The sequence below is a fragment of the Bolinopsis microptera genome, chromosome 13, assembly GCF_026151205.1.
Source record: "Bolinopsis microptera isolate Bmic1 chromosome 13, MBARI_Bmic_1.0, whole genome shotgun sequence".
Lineage (NCBI taxonomy): Eukaryota > Metazoa > Ctenophora > Tentaculata > Lobata > Bolinopsidae > Bolinopsis > Bolinopsis microptera.
In genome coordinates, this window is record NC_087084.1 from 11552148 (window position 1) to 11570608 (window position 18461).

The following is an 18461-nucleotide window of genomic DNA, read 5'->3' on the forward strand; positions in this document are numbered from 1 at the left end:
AACAAATGACCACGTTTTTACCCTTAAGACAGTCATTGACAAATATACCAAGGTTAAGAAAGCTCGTCTCTATGCATGCTTTGTTGATCTAAGAAAGGCCTTTGACACTGTATGTAGGGACCTCCTTCTGCACAAAATCACATGCCTTGGAATAACTGGAAACTTCTTCAATTGCCTAAGTGATATGTATAGAAACTCAATAGCTCATATAAAAATCTCCAAACTCTTGTCCCCTAATATTGACATTGGAAAAGGAACAGAGCAGGGACACCCTCTATCACCGGACCTTTTTAAAATCTATATCAACGACTTGTCATCTCTCCTGAAATCTGTTGGTGATTATCCTATTCTAGCTGACGTCCTAATATCACATCTGCTCTGGGCTGACGATCTTGTCCTACTTGCCCTAAGTCCCAAGGCCTTGCAAGACAATATAAACATCCTATTCGACTTCTGTAACTCTATGGGCCTTGAAGTAAACATTAAAAAAACCAAGATTCTCATATTCTGCCCTCCTAAAAGAAAACAATCCTATGAAACATTCATTTTGGGAGGCCAGCCCATCCAACACACCGACAAATACTGCTATCTTGGCATTATATTCCACAGAAATGGATCTTTTACAGCAGCAAATACTGAACTGAGGGCGAAGGCTCTCCGTGCTCTCTATGGCCTCAAAGGCAATATCGTCAAAGATGCCCTCTCTCACCGTTCTCTGAACATTCTATTTGACTCTCTAATAAAACCGATACTGCTCTATGGCTGCCAAATCTTATGTCCTCACTCAAAAACCATGAGATACCTCTCCAAAACAGATAGCAAAGCCAACCCCCAGCATACTCTCAGGTACATCTCACAAGACCACTATGAAAGATTCCACCTTAAGTTTATCAAGTGGTCCTTGTCTGTCCATTCAAAAGCATCAAATATAGGCTGCTGGGGCGAAAGTGGGCGCCACCCCCTCTTCTTTGAAGCCTGCAAACTTGCAATAGATTTCTATACTCGCCTTGAAAGCACTGAAAATGAACTTCTCTCCGCTGCATTTCACGAGCAGATTATGCTGGGCCTTCCTTGGTACACCAACATCTCTAATCTTCTCACCAAATATAACTTCCCCCACTCATCCTCTTCAAAATCCAAGCTCTCTACCCAAATCAGTCACAACATGAGGGAAGAATTTGTGGATACCTGGAAATCTGCCAAGGCATCCTCACCTAAATTAGAATTCTACAATCAAATTAAACATGATTTTGAACCAGAAACATACTTAGGAGTGGTTAAGATCCCCGATGCTCGGAAAAGCTTAACAAGGTTTCGTATTAGCTGCCACAATCTTTACATTGAGAGGGGCCGTTACGAAACCCCCCTAGTACCAAGAGAACATCGATGGTGCACTTTTTGCTTCTTCAGCAAGGGGCTTAAGCCTATTGAGGACGAAATTCATGTTCTAACAGACTGTTTACTCTACTCCTCAGTTAGAGAAAAATTTAACTTCCATCCCAAAAATATTACTGACCTAGCCGGTTTGCTATCCGATAAAACACTAGACCCTACAAAATTTACTGCCACAGCAAGAGCAATCCATTCAATTCTCTCTGTGAACGAAAATTTTACAGCCTACTATAAGAGCCCAGATTTCCACTCAAATACTGGCCAATGCATAATGCTATAGGACCTCAAAAATAGTATTATATTAAACATTTCTATTTTATCCCTACACATCTGTAAATAACTAGAATTGTGTAACCTTAAATTATTTTGAAGAATTATAACTATTGTGAATTCAATAAAATAATTATCACTTTTGTATCCTTGTATCCTTGTATCCTTGTATCCTACTCATTAGATTTACTAAAAGTATACACTACAGGTTTGTTAAATGAATAAACGTTATGTTAACGTAAATTACTTACATAAAGTTTACTTAATTCATATTGTAAGTAAGGATTACATAAGTTACACAAGTAAGGTTTACTTATCCCTTGAGATTTGAACTCACGAAACTCAAAGCTGGGAAACTATTATTACTTTCACTTGTCACTGTTATGGTTTACTAATAACAGATAACTTAAGTTATTCTGTTAGGCAGCACTTCTTCGTGTAAGTGATAGTTCTCGGTGGTTAAATCCTTAGAGAGAGTTATTCCGGATTCCCGTATAGTACCTTAACCCCTCACTAGTCACTATTAGTCGCTTGGTTGCGGCGGAGTCTAACAAGTGATTAGGTGAGCGGGCGGGCCGCAGCACTCTTGTTGTCGGAACCTATGATCTACAGTTACAACTATCTGTTTGGTCTACTGAGAAACCTATTTGGTAGATCCATTGGCACTCAACAACTATGATGACGAAGTATCTTACTGTCCTGCATTGTCAAAGTTCTTTGAAATGATAGTTCAACATGGTTTTATTCAGTACCATATAAATAGCAGGGTTGGGAATCATACCATCTTCTTCATGTGATATGTGCATTGTGATTATGCCAATGTCTAATTCTAAAGGCCTTGCAAGACGTAGTCGCCTAGTCGGTAGTACATTCCAACCATGAGGTACGTTACCTTCACCTAATCCTCTAAAGCCCTAAGTAGTAAGTACCCAAAGTACCCTAACTATCTTTTGTACACGAACTTGACACGGTACACAATATAATAGTCCTTATCAACTGTATGTAATTAGACTAATCACCTACATTGGTCGACTAAGTACCTTGCTTTTGTATAGGAACAAGCTGGACACCAATTCTATCTGACAACACTGTAATCCCCCTGAGTCCCACATCATCACATCAACACAATACCAAATAACAGTGTGTTAACCACGTGTTCATCACGTGATAAACACGTGCTAATCACGTCTGATGACAGTTAATATAGTGTATCACGATGTAGACTTTGCACATCTACATTTCATAGCTTGTACATACTTAATATTTAATCTATCCGCACAATCATACTTTTGTTTCTTTTTTTATATGGACATACTTTTGTTCCTTCACTGTAAACAATGGCACGAAAGGCAAAGCGTGACATTTTGTCTGCCGGTACAATCTCGGAAGCTGTTAAAGTTGCGAGTTTTTCCTTCAGAACATTCTAAACACAGTGAACACGTGACTAAACACGTGACTCTGTGATGAACTGAGCTGTAACAATGGAGGAGATAAAACAATGGAGCACGGTGCTCTCAAAATGTGAGACATTTTAAAAATAAGCGCGGCAATATTTGAGGCGTTCAGTGTTCTCGTTTTGAGCTCATCATACTAAGATTAGAGATTGATTAATGAGACAAAAGTATGTCTTGAGGTCGACACACGTGCACGTGAATTGTAGATGCATTATACCCATTATATAATGACCAATACTTCGACATGAGTCTGATCATTTCTCCTCAAACTATAATCTACCAGTAGAGCTGATGAACCAGCAACAAAAGTAGTTGCTTTTTATCTCTTGCTCTCTTCATTCTAGAAGTTAACTGGAGAACAAGATAAACTCTCATTTTGTTGCTGAAAATTCGACTCACCGTATTCTTGTGAATTAACAGCGAACTTGGTCGACTGCCAATTAAAGTTACAGAAGTAGCAGTGAATTGTAACAAGTTTCAATATACTTTTAACTTTACGCCGCTTTTGACACCTTCATGGATTTATATGGGCCTTACAGCGATCTTATAGATATATTTTACTCAGAGATCTCAATTGATGACATAGAAGTACATTTTTCGATCAATTTAACAAAATGAAAGAATATAAACTAGGTGGTCTCAGCAGTGAGTAGTGAGTAGTCAACCCACGATAACTATGAGATATACAGTTGTGGTTTACAGTGAGGAATATCTCCCAGGGGATTTGGAACGTGCGGAATGCGGAGAGTTGTGGCAAGGAGGAAACTATTTGCCAAGCTGGATATTTTAGTAATTTCTGCCAAATACTTGCTGTACTATTAACAGGATTCACAAACATTAAATACAGTAATTAATACTGTATCAATAACTTATTATTTCAATCATTATAGCTGGAAGTTCAGATTCAGAGCACACGCAAATATAATAATATGTAAATGAGCACTCGAAGTATTCTAACACTACAGCAAGATAAACACACTATTAGAATTGAAAACTCCTCCTTGTGATAGCTAACCATGACCAAGTGGACTCCAGATAGAGCCTAGCTGGTCAGCCTCTAAAACAGAGCCTGCACGATAGAGCGTGCATAAGAGATGTTCACACAGCTAGTTCCAGCAAACTCCTCACTCAAAAGCTCAAAGAGATACCCACACTCCAGCAAACTCCTCACTCCTCACCTACTGCCCCGCGGACTCCCAAACCGCTCGAACCTAACCGTCTTAGGTGACCGGGTCCCACTCCAGTTCCTCTCCGGTGGCTCGAACAGGTCCCCAAACACCTGTCTGATGGAGGGGCGGGACCGGCGCTCTGCACGGTAGAAGAGGGACCGACTCAGGGTGTGGCTCGCTGGCTTGAAGGCTATGACATCAGCTACGGACTGCCATTGTGCAGCTTTGCTTTTGCTAACTCTAGGTTGTTTGAGACCAGGTTAGTTGACATGGTTATGCGACCATTTGTAACTAGAAACGTTTTGTCAACAAGTTTATACGTGTAGACTGTTATAGCTACAAACTGCACAGTCCATCATTACTGAATGGCAGATTCGTGGCAATTATAATTGTCCTTAAGTTCTCCTCAACACTTGAATACATGATATATTGTAATACTCTAGTAACTTGAAACTAAGAATGGTTCAATTTGAAAATGGAGTTATCTTTACTTGTAGTTGTAGTGTAAAATTGTCAATTATCTAATTTCATGTTGATGGACGTAACTCCACAACATAGAATGCGCTGCCATTATGCATTCTTATGAGCATGATCGCGAGTTAAAAACGAACATTTAAAATATGCTTAGAATTTATAATAATTCTTATTGATAAGAGCGGTATTTTACTTCATTACATGGCTCTCAGATAGCAATGTGATTTTCTAGTCAAATCATGAACGGTCGCTGCTGGAAGCGGTGGTCGCAAAAGTAAACTATATCATTAATGGGCGGTTCATTCAAGTTTTACACATTCCATAGTATTGCAGTCTATAAAATCAAGCATTACCTTATTGAACAGCATGACTTGGAACGGTTTAACATTTTATTTTCAATGTAAACAAAATTCGATACAGCTCGACTTTACTTTATTGAACGATCTTTAAATTCATTCATATGTCTCGCTTAGAATGCATAGCTTTACAAAAGTAAGGTCTATAGGTTTGCGAGCGTAGCAAATACATATTAACATGATTCGTTATGCAATAGGAGCGATGTAAAATAAGCTTTAGTTTGATTTGTTCCCTGGGTTTACGCTGGAGATAAAGACTCTCCGTAGGACTTTTAACTGGTTTTAACTAGGTTTTAACGACCTATTTAGCTGTTCTGGACATTTTCCTAGAGGATAGTGAAGGACAAGCCCATGCATATTACAGGTCTAATATAGTATTGATAATATAGTATCGGGCTATTTCTAATATCTAGTAGGTAAATATAGGGCTATTTCTAATATCTGATAGATAAATATTAAGAGAAAGTATGTGACTCCAGTCTGGCCCCCTCTCCCCCTGTATCAATATCATTAACACTGGTCTATGTGAGCTGTACAGTCTAGACTAGCAGATATTCTATCTAATATATTATACATACCTTACATATTATCATACATTTCTAACATATTATTATTATTATATACATCTAATATAAGGAGTGTTATCAAGAACCAAGGCGTGTTCAGTGTTCGACGACACCGGGTGTGTTAATTGTTTTGTGTCTGACTTTTTCCTCACAAACTATCCTAGATTATGCTTTTTAATACGAATTAAAACGGGGCCTTCATGTTATGGAGCCAGGGTTTGGACTGGCTTTTACCCGCTTAAAACTTTTCCATCACGTTACATAATACTGAAATAATGAATTATGCAATCACAACATTATTATCAACAAAATAAATGTATTTGTGTATAATGAAGCTAACGAAGCTAACATACCTGAGCGATCCTCCCCGTATCAGTTGATGCGTTGTCATGGAGTCGTAGACACTCCTGAAATTAATATTAAATTATTATTAATCATAATTATAATTGTATAATTATACAATTATACTATATTTGGGGTATGTTAGGTTATTAACGTAGCCTTGCTCGTCCACAGGGAACCTTAACAAAATACCTGGTGATCATATCTGCAATGCTGCATACCGGGGGGTGGGGGGGGGGGGGGTGTCTCTTGTTAAGGTTAAAGTCCAAAAGTCTGCGTTATGATAATGTTAATATAGTAAGGTCTGTTGGACCAGACTATATATTCTTAGAAAGCACATACTCGGAATACCTGGATTGACCGGTAAATTCCAATATGATCTCCGTGTTCACAGTTTACACCTACATAACTTATATTTAAATTTGGGGTTGACATTTTCGCCATTCTCGATATTATAGCGATACATCATTCCCTCAATATCTAGACTCAGTCAGAACTCAGAGAGTTACACATTCTTCAAATATCCAACTTGACCTGTAAATTCCAGTCTCCCTGTTTACAGGCAAGGCGTATTATTCTCTAGTTAAATTGTTACAACTGTTTAAATACAGTGAGTATTGTTATGCTGGAAATGTGTAAACATATCCCTGGTTGAAATATGCACAGCAGGTATTTAATAGTTAGAACATCTCACATTTTCTTAATTCCTATTATTCCCAATACTCTAATTTTTTGCCAGGGCTTCATTTCGACAGTTTTGTACTCTACAGACTTCTAGAATATGGAAACCTTAAACTTTCTTTTCAACTCGAGGCGGTTAGTTACAGTTTTCAATAATTTCAGAGCTTGCAGGTATCGAGGGAGATTCTCAAGACATTACATTTATTATAACAAGTTCTCCGATAATACAACCGGTAAAATTATTGGTATTCTAGCAAATACCGTAGTGTTTGGAACTGACAAATTCTGGGGGCGATATAATACTGTTGCTGGGCTGATACTTGTAACATTAACAAGGGTAGGTATCCTTTTTATATCAGATACACCCTTCTGCCAGCCAGTCATTCCTTAAACGGTGACCAAAGTCGCCCCTTAAAAAACTAAAAAAAAACGTCCTTAAACTTATATCATTCGATAATACTTTCTAGAACTTCTTAATTATTGAATATTGGGCTTTAGTTATACCCAAACTTTTAACAAATCTTAATTTCACATGTGACCAGAGACAAGATCTCAAATGCAGCAGTAGGCAGTACCAACGTCACATCATTGTGGGTTGATCTCATAATGACCACTCAAATCCTAGTTTGAGTACATTGAATTTCCCTGTAATAGCACTCAGTGCTAAGCACTGGACTTAACCATAATACCAAGAATATTTTCCCAGGAACTGTCGAGTATGTCAGAGAAGCACAAAGTAAGGAGAATCAGAATCCCCTAAAGCCTCCAAACCCAGCTTAGGACTGCAAAGCTAATAGCAAAATTTCGGTGGTGGCATAGCTATTTTAGCCATTTTAGCCATTATCGCTGTGAAGAAAACATGAAATTTTACGATTAAATTCGTATCTCCCTTGGTAATAAAAACATATTATGTTGTATAATGAAGCTATCTCGGTACAAGAAACCTATACAAGTAGCTGGTGACAATCAGCAGATTCCACACCTCCACTTGTACATCATCCACAGAAATATACAGCGGTGTGGTTATTATTATATCATAATTAATACGTGATATTTAGATAAGTTTTGATAATATAGTAAGATTATCGGTGGATACTGTTATTTCGGGATAGGCTACAAACCCATATAATGTGTAATAATAATAATATAATATAATGTGTAATATATTAGCATGATTAATGTTCTGTTCTAGAACGTCGCCAGAATGGGGTTTGATAATTTCACTAACTGGAGAAGGACTTATTACTAATAAGTTATTAGTGCTAAATAATTTTCACTTTAAATTTCTTTGGGTTTTGCCTATTTTTCATGGCGTGTAAAAACTAATATCTTGCCGACAGGACCTGTTTGAAACTTAAAAGAAAAGACGTTTGAAGATACGAAGTAACCATTGACTATTATAGTATAGAGAAGCACACACATTAGAATACTGGATATCAATTTGGTCTAACTCAAAGTAGTATAATTGTTCTCGTGATTACATTGAAATGAATTCCTGAATAACGTAAGTCTCAGCACTATTCTGTAGAAAATACTACCAATCGTACAAAGTTTCCAGTAATCACAGCTTATTTAAGTAAATTTCCTAAATTCCGATTAAAGGATATTCCTAAATTTTAAAACGCTTCAATAACAGAGCGTGGTATCCCACTCATTAAACTTTCGTATAACAATTTGTTGGTTTCTAACGATTTACTGGTTATCCTGTTATATTCGGCTTCTCTTCTTTCAAGACACACACACACAACAATTAAAAAGTCACGTGACGATGACCAGGACGTGTTATTAGAGTTTGAGATTTATAAGAGATACTCTAGTAGTGTTGACAACGAGTATTAGTTGCCATGGTTACTGGTACTGGTTGCCATGGTATGTTTGTTGAATGGAATGTTGGCTGAAGAAGTCTTTAGAACAGCTTAACTAAAGAATGAAACCTGTATAGGCTCTAAACGTGTTTAAATCATCAAACTATTTGACTCCAGACTAGGTTTCCGTCATTTTGTTGGACCTGGTTCATTTCACTGGGCTGTCTTGTTCTGTTATGGAAAATAACTGTAGGTATAAAAAGTCGAAATTAGTTATCGGAAGCTGATAACTTGATAATAAGGGTGGAATTTTCTGAAACTGTTACTCTAGTAGCAGGGAATAGTTGAGTGTGCATTTCGATGTGTACTATTTCTGACAACACAGGGTTGTTTGTTAGGTCATTCTTAACCAAAATCGTGTGGGTGCACAATTTGTTTCGCTAGAGACAACCCTTCAGGGCAAATTTTCTAAATTACCCTCAGTCGCGTATACGAGATTTTCGTATTTCGGCTCCTGAAGGTCATAGAGACTTCAATTTTGACTTAAAATTACCGCAATAGCCATATTTATATACAACTTATGAAGCAACATAAGGTCTCCAGTGCTTTGTTTTATAGATATTGACAAAAAACTGTTTTTTGGCTCAGCGAACCAAAAATGGGACTGAATTTTGGTAACTTGAACTAGGAAGATCGTAGAGACTTGAATTTTAGCTTAAAATGAGCGCAAACATCACATTTATATACAACTTATAAAGCAATATAAGCCCTTTAATGCTTATTTGTTAAGATATTGACAAAAATCGGTCATTTTGACTACACGCGTGAGGAAAAATGCCAAATTGGGCAACAACTTTGGTCTTTTTTTGACCAGTTTTGTGCTCAAGTTATTCAAATGTGCTTTGATGTTGTAGATCGGGTGTTTTCTTCCAATATGGGTTTCGGTATAAATCCTGAAGCACCCGGTTCATGGGTGATAGGGGTTAAAAACCCTAAAATCTCAGGCGATGGGCGAGACAATTGTCTGAATTTGGTTATAAAAACACTTGCACTCTTTGCTAGGGTTTGCTTTTTTCTGCTACATCGATCCGATTTCTAACTACTAATCATCCCCCTCTACATCATTCTCTTTTAGATACATGATTTCTATAAGTTCTTGAAGGTACATCCGGCATGATGTAAAGTCTATATCAAAGCATTTTAATGTGGTCTTAACAAGTTGCAAGATATTCAAGTTCACTAATAAAACAGGATATTCTTCTTTTACATATTGAGTAATTGTGGGCTTTTTGAGGGGAGGCTATAAAATGGCCAAATATAACTTTAACGTAAACGACCCAATAATAATATTAAACGTAGAATGAAACTACTTAAAACTTATACAGATTCATGGTATCCTGTTTCAAGACGCTTGCTCCTGATTTTTAGCAACAATATCGACTGACCCCACGACGTTGTAATATAATTGTGGGTAGGCTATCACTTGATGTATAAGTTTTGAACGGTAGTTTGTAAAAATAATTACATTCTACAAACATTATACGCTCCTACTATGCAATTACTAGCCTCTGGACTAACTCCCAATCATCTGTCCATATAATGGTGTTTCTGGACAGATAGATGGTGTATGATGCCCTCATGCTAAATTCAGCGATCTTCATGCAGGCCTTTTTCTCTTTAGTGTTTACGTTCAGGTGGTTCATAAAGGTTTGGAGGCTGCAGTTGTAAATGCCTCGAACTCGAACTCGAACTGCTACTGTGTGGAGCTTGCAATCTCTTCTGTCAGCTGCTGATATCTCTTAATATTCTTTTCTCTTGATCAGCAAAGTTCTCTTTATTTCAGATGCACCTTCTTCGCTTTATCTGAATAGATTACTACATCTGGTCTCAGTGGTATTACACTAATGTAATGTCTAACAATAACGTTTATAAGTGCTAAAATTTCGAACTAGCGGACCATATTCGGAGGAGAAATTTATTCGATTAAATCAGTATTTCCAAGCAAAAAACTGCCCCAAATTTCTCCTCCGAATATGGTCAGCTAGTTCGAAATTTTAGCACTTATAAACGTTATTGTTAGACATTACATTAGTGTAATACCACTGAGACCAGATGTAGTAATCTATTCAGATAAAGCGAAGAAGGTGCATCTGAAATAAAGAGAACTTTGCTGATCAAGAGAAAAGAATATTAAGAGATATCAGCAGCTGACAGAAGAGATTGCAAGCTCCACACAGTAGCAGTTCGAGTTCGAGTTCGAGGCATTTACAACTGCAGCCTCCAAACCTTTATGAACCACCTGAACGTAAACACTAAAGAGAAAAAGGCCTGCATGAAGATCGCTGAATTTAGCATGAGGGCATCATACACCATCTATCTGTCCAGAAACACCATTTGCATTATATGGACAGATGATTGGGAGTTAGTCCAGAGGCTAGTAATTGCATAGTAGGAGCGTATAATGTTTGTAGAATGTAATTATTTTTACAAACTACCGTTCAAAACTTATACATCAAGTGATAGCCTACCCACAATTATATTACAACGTCGTGGGGTCAGTCGATATTGTTGCTAAAAATCAGGAGCAAGCGTCTTGAAACAGGATACCATGAATCTGTATAAGTTTTAAGTAGTTTCATTCTACGTTTAATATTATTATTGGGTCGTTTACGTTAAAGTTATATTTGGCCATTTTATAGCCTCCCCTCAAAAAGCCCACAATTACTCAATATGTAAAAGAAGAATATCCTGTTTTATTAGTGAACTTGAATATCTTGCAACTTGTTAAGACCACATTAAAATGCTTTGATATAGACTTTACATCATGCCGGATGTACCTTCAAGAACTTATAGAAATCATGTATCTAAAAGAGAATGATGTAGAGGGGGATGATTAGTAGTTAGAAATCGGATCGATGTAGCAGAAAAAAGCAAACCCTAGCAAAGAGTGCAAGTGTTTTTATAACCAAATTCAGACAATTGTCTCGCCCATCGCCTGAGATTTTAGGGTTTTTAACCCCTATCACCCATGATCTGAACCGGGTGCTTCCGGATTTATACCGAAACCCATATTGGAAGAAAACACCCGATCTACAACATCAAAGCACATTTGAATAACTTGAGCACAAAACTGGTCAAAAAAAGACCAAAGTTGTTGCCCAATTTGGCATTTTTCCTCACGCGTGTAGTCAAAATGACCGATTTTTGTCAATATCTTAACAAATAAGCATTAAAGGGCTTATATTGCTTTATAAGTTGTATATAAATGTGATGTTTGCGCTCATTTTAAGCTAAAATTCAAGTCTCTACGATCTTCCTAGTTCAAGTTACCAAAATTCAGTCCCATTTTTGGTTCGCTGAGCCAAAAAACAGTTTTTTGTCAATATCTATAAAACAAAGCACTGGAGACCTTATGTTGCTTCATAAGTTGTATATAAATATGGCTATTGCGGTAATTTTAAGTCAAAATTGAAGTCTCTATGACCTTCAGGAGCCGAAATACGAAAATCTCGTATACGCGACTGAGGGTAATTTAGAAAATTTGCCCTGTAGGGTTGTCTCTAGCGAAACAAATTGTGCACCCACACGATTTTGGTTAAGAATGACCTAACAAACAACCCTGTGTTGTCAGAAATAGTACACATCGAAGTGCACACTCAACTATTCCCTGCTACTAGAGTATGTGTAAGAATTTCTATCACAAAAAGCCTATTAGAGTATCAAAGGGTTAGTAGTCAAAATATCATCAAGTTTTGACCAGATATCACCAGGCAGTACAATCACGTGGTGTAAAGTAAAGGTCGCATGGTGTGGATTTAAAGTCACGTGGTGTGGATTTAAAATCACGTGGTGTGGATTTAAAGTCACGTGGTGTGGATTTAAAATCACGTGGTGTGGATTTAAAGTCACGTGGTGTGGATTTAAAATCACGTGGTGTGGATTTAAAGTCACGTGGTGTGGATTTAAAATCACGTGGTGTGGATTTAAAGTCACGTGGTGTGGATTTAAAGTCACGTGGTTTGAAGCGAAGGCACGTGATTTCTCACCTAAAACAGCTCTTCACCTAAGACTTCTACCAAATCAACAGATCTCATATTCGCACATGTAAGTGCACATGTAAGTGTACAGACTTGTATAAGTATAACGGAGGGCATGTCTAGTGTCTAGTGTCTAGTGTCTAGTGTCTACTGTCTACAGGGCCTAATCTGCTGAACAGCTCCCTTTTCTGGCAACCATCTTATAGCTTTATAACCAACGTTATTGAGGACGACCTCATAAGACCTTTCCGGACATCTTGCAATGAGAAACTGAATTGGAACTAGATATGTTACGTTTGCTCATGTTTGATAGAGATACATGGAGATCGAGAGAAGCGCGGTTATGAAACTCGTTCCAGATTTTGATCGACCTGGGATCGACCTGGGTAGAATAATACCTAAAAGTAAGAGATAAAGTTCAACACTGACAATCCGTTCGCGTTATATATCCTTAAGTTTGTATCACAGTGTTGTATCACAATGTTGTATCACACCACTATAAAGTCAAAAAATACACCAGTTACAACCTGTTTAACCCTACCTTGTACTACTTACCATGTAATACTTATCTGCAGTAACTACCCTCAGTAACTAACCTGTTAAATCTTTATCCGAAACTTATGGCGTAAGTTTAAACCCAGTAAGTTTTTTACTCAATATAGAAATTGTTGGAAAATTTAGAAAGTTTAAACCCGATATATATGATAATATTTACAATAACGTCACTCTACAAGTTGAACTAGTGACACCGAGTAAAGGTGAACTTGTAAGACACACTGGTTAGTTTGGCCAGTGTTAATTTTATTGTTCTGTAAGACTATGATTACAGCACAACACCAACAGTGGTATTAGTCTAGAAGTAGTAGTCTAGAAGTGTAGAATACGGGGTTTAAATGTTATTTTAGACACTTTTAACTGGTCATAAGGATTAATGATATTATATAACTTACTTATATATTTTGCCGTTATTTTAGTTGTGTGAATCAAACAGTTTAACTTTATAATCGCACTGGCACATTGTTGGTAAAGTGGTCACTAGTGCTACTAGGAGTTAACAACACATAACATTTATCTTACATTACTTTGTAGCTTTAATAAAAATAAAATATCATAACCGCCATAAAGACGGGTAAGTGCTAAGGGTTAACAACATATAACTTACTTTTATTCGGCATTTGGAAGATTACTGATTACTGTCGCGCCTCGATTAGAGGACTTATCTTAATATACCATTGCTATGGTATATAATACAGCATTTATTAGACGAACAGTATCGTTGTAGAAATCAAGTCATTCTGGATTAAAAATCAGTATTAAGTACTGTTGACGTTAAGATGTACTCCGAAACGTCAACAACTATAAAATTGCACAGCATGGTGAGCAGAGAAAATCAGAACATATCTGGATAGTATCAAAAGTGCATTCACTCCCCACTGAGCTGTGTACGGAGTAACATGTCCCAAACAGTGTTTAAATAATATCTTAATTCTTAATGATTTAATCGTTATCACAATTTAATATATTGGCCGTCACAATTGCAATAGTAACATGAGTTAGTGACAATAGTAGTGTGACAGCACCAATGTTACGACTCGCTGGAGCTCCAATGCTTGTACTACTATTTTATTAACTTATTATCTTTGATAATGCCTGCTACAGTGTATCTATCGAAAATCTATTGCGTGTTTTTGCGCATATGATATGAGTAAATGTCACATTAAGTTTGTCACTGTTTTATTGACGTCGCACTATTTGACTATTACGTAGCATCATACCGAGCACACAATGAACTTGTTAAACATCACGGATTGATTACGTTGCTGACTGAGTCTGAACGAGTCTAATAGTCAATATAAACAAGCTGACGGCTGTAAACAAGTTTCTTAAAGACTTTCCGACCGACTTTTAACACTGTCTTACTTGGAAGTTGGATACTCAACATGGATGTTTAACTAAATGTCGTCCTATCTTTCCTTCAAAAGAATCATGGCACCCCAGCTCCCCTGGTGGTAGTCACACTCATCAGTAATCGGGCCGGTGTCTTAAACAAGTAGGTCCTCTTAACTTTATCAAATGATCACTGTCTATACAGAATACAGATGTAAATAAAGTACTATCTATAGTACTTGGCGGCCCAGGATGTTCCACCACTGTTTTCCCTTTGAGAGAGAGAGAGATGTCTGGTGTCCCTAAAGGACCAGTATTCGGACAATCCTCGTTATACCCTCTTTGTTATCCCCGGGTCATCATTTATCAGTCCCGGTATCTTTAACAAGTAAGGAGTGTCTATGCTATGGTTGAAGTGAAGTACTGTGCGGCACAAGTTATGAGTTTCTAATCTAACAAACATAAAGTTATGATACTGTTTGTAATTGTTATCAACAAGCCTCCCAACCGTGACTGGATCACAGCTGGAAGTAAGCACAGTATACTCCCTTCCCAGGAAGAAGCTATCAGCTTCATGTCTGCTGTCTTATCTATGGGCTGTACGCTGACTTGTCTGATAAACTGTATTCAAGATATTAAGATGTGAAGTGTGGACTGTCTTGTTGAGCCATCGTGTGTGTGGTTCTCAAACGATGATATTGTAAACATTTTATAATGTTATAAGTGAGCAGAAGTTTAAACTGACCCTCGAGATTACTAGTACAATAACTTCTACCCATTTTCTAGAGGTATTCTAATTGCGAGAATGTAATGGTTAATTTCATCCACTGGAAGCCGCCAACTTGATTAGTTTACCGTCACCACCACTACTGACTACCACTCTAACTGTCGCCACTACTATTAATAGTCTACAGAAGTACAGCTAATCTTGCCTGGTACTCGTCTGGTACTGGTATCAGGTAGTGATGATAAGACATGAACCAGCACTTGTATAATGGAACTTGTATGTAACTGCAAGTGGAACATGAACTCTATTACCATTTGTTTAGCTTCAGCCATCATTCAGCGGAAGTAACAGGAGCACTGTAACACTGGAAGCGGGTACATTGGAACTATTACAAATAGCTCTTTTGGCGGTCTCAGCGACGAGGATGCAGGGTTTAAGCGAAATAAAGAGAGTGCGCGTCATTGATCATTTTGCAACTGCTTTACATAAGCGCAGCTTTTTCTGTGTCCCCCGAACTCATCCTCTGGATCATGTACTGACTTGGGCGAGTAGTGACTAATAGTTACCAACTATAATATAAATCTAACAAGGTCCACTTTATAGAACGGCACTGGAAGAGCTTCCCCCTTGGCCTTGTTGTTGACAGACGTTAAGATACTAGCAGAAGAAGCTGCCCAAGCTGGATACAGTAGCCAGCAGTAACAAGCTGGATACTGTACTTATTGTTGTAACGAGACTAGAGATGATCAGGACAGTCTGATTATATCTGATAATGTGAGTTGTGTCTAGAGTAACTAGATGTGCTACTCAACTATTGGATAATACCAGCGAGCAGGGAGATGGGATATACAAATACATCTGATCTTATAGTGGAACTCAGCTGTATCATTATAAAGTTGACTGCTACTATTTCATTTTGGAGTTTCTGTTACACTTACTCACTTATACTGTCTGCTGTGTGCTATTTCTCAGCTCAAAAGTAAATACCTATCTTTTAACAACACCTACAATAGCAGGAAAGCTCTCGTGGGAAAAGTACTTCACAATATTGATAGCAGGTATGATGCAGTTATGTCAACATCTAATTATCTTGAGCTTTGGTTGGTTTCCAGAATCAAAGATATTTTAATCACGGCTGGATCACGTCGATTAAACGGGTAAAAGGTTCTTTAAATCTTCAATCCATCATAGACCTCCGCAAATCATATTTTGCTATTAGTATTATATGTATTATATGATTTAGTACACAGCTTTCAGCTCCAAATAAGACTAAGATCGTCGTGTTTTAACTTTTTGAGAATAATGAGATCACCATTTACTACACGGCTTCTAAACTTCTGAATACAATTATTATAAATACTAATTACTATCGACGATTAGAGTATTTAAGTGTTTACAGTGCTCTGTAAAAATGCAGCACACTCAATATTGTGTATAATGATCAGGACAATAGGTATTGAACGTTGTTGAAGCAGGATGAGCTAAAACTTTTCATTAACCGCCATCTTACATCGATATTTTAAATTAAACCCCTAATGACGCTTCAAATTACAAGAGATTTTCCATCAAATCCACAATAATAAATTCTTTAATTTCGTCATTTACTTCATTCAATCCTCCAAACAATACTAGCGTTTACATAATAAATATAAATATAAGACATGTTGATTGTTGAATGACAGTTAAAATGTGCATTGTGCAAACAACTCTTAACAAAAGTTTTGCATTTTGTCTACTAAAAGTGCAGTGTAATCAGACGATATAACATTCCAGCAACACTGACGTTATTAAACGTTTTACAATAATTAGTAATTCTTAATTTATAAGGTCAGACTTTGTGTTAAAAACCATGTTATTGGTCCACAAGTACACTTGTTCTAGAAATGTCAGAAGAAATGTCAGAAGTATTGTGTTAAAAAAGCGGTGCTTTTGTTCACTTTTAAAGCTGAATAGTTTTCCATCGGTAAAAGCTTAAAAGGGTTCTGACTTCAGATGCTGTATGACCTTATTTGGTCATGATATTATGGAAAACTCAGTTTTGCAAAACACACGTCCATGGAATGAGGAATCAGAAGTTTTAAAATATTATACATTTCGGATTTGGTGTTAAAAGTGATGCGAATTTCAAATTTCCGTCTTATGAGGCCCTTCATGAACTGTTTCTGGAATGGTATTACAAAATTGAGAAGAATTTGCAAATTTCCCTAGCCATACCAACGAGTAGAAATGTATAATTTATCGCTACAAATTGCAAATCATGTGAAAATGTGGAAGAAGAAACCGAAATTTAGCTACCATCGTCTTGGCAATTAAGTGTAACGAAGGGTGACTTGGCTGCCTGGATCCAGTCATAAAATGGGCTTTTCAAAATAATCTTACTTGACCGTCTTAAAAATGTACAGGTCTTCTTTCTTTGATTCGATAAAAGATGATTAAGCTGTTTTTTTGGGCGTTTTAATTGCAAACCTATTATACCATGTTCATATTAACGAAATAGTAATTCCCAGTGAGTGCTAGAATGTGGTAAACTGCAGAGAATGTATTTTCCTTCTAGCATGGTTACTATACGTAACTATGGTAGCGAGGTTACTATACTATTGTAAATCTATAGATTTCGATACTGGTGGAGCTATCAAAGCATATTATTTGACACGTGACAGTAACTATGGGTTTTGATTGGCTAATAGTTGGTTTAATGCTGTCACGTGTCAAAAAACTTAACCTCCCCAGTCCCCACCAGAATCCACTTCGTATGTCTATCAGCTCATTATCTATATTTTCACACTATATCTGATCAGGCTTCCTATCATTCAGCTTATCTGGGTTTGGAACAGGTCATGTCCTGTTACGTGTGTCACGTAGTGGGATAGGTTAGTAGTTTCATTATAGTTCACGTATTGTTACATATTATTCACATATTGTTCACATAGTCAGACATTATGGAGTGTTATTCACAGTTCATGATAACGTTACACTTACCTAAGATAGTGTCGGTCACGTATTAGTGTCGGTCACGTGGGTTAGCTGTGGTTATTAACAGACATTAATTATTCCTGCATTGTTGCGAATAAAAGAATAGGGATGTGTATAATACAAAATTATAGTTATTGTATAAGTTGCTGGGGGAGTCTCGGGGAAATATTTGAATAAAGTAGATAACATTGACATGAACATTCTCTTTGGTAAAAACAATGAGTAGCTATCTCAGAGGTGAACGCAGTTTAATAATATAAATATGGCTGTGTTTGATTACTAACTAACAATACCCCTTTCAAGATAAGACAAACTCTTACACACCATC

At 37.1% G+C, this 18461-nt stretch overlaps 1 protein-coding gene across 4 annotated transcripts in view; it reads right to left on the bottom strand.

Moving 5' to 3' along the window:
• LOC134825156 (ras-associated and pleckstrin homology domains-containing protein 1-like) overlaps positions 1-18461 on the bottom strand; it is a 44397-nt gene that overhangs the window by 17869 nt on the left and 8067 nt on the right. For 2 of the 4 annotated variants that reach the window (XM_063837303.1, XM_063837301.1), the window contains exons 1-2: positions 13705-13773; positions 6035-6085 (exon numbers count right to left, since the gene is read on the bottom strand). In XM_063837303.1, the coding sequence (XP_063693373.1) occupies positions 6035-6085; positions 13705-13721 (68 nt within the window). In that variant the 5' untranslated portion in view covers positions 13722-13773. Of the gene's footprint in view, positions 1-6034; positions 6089-13704; positions 13774-18461 lie in introns of those variants that run through there. The other 2 variants (XM_063837304.1, XM_063837302.1) reach the window with 1 other exon arrangement.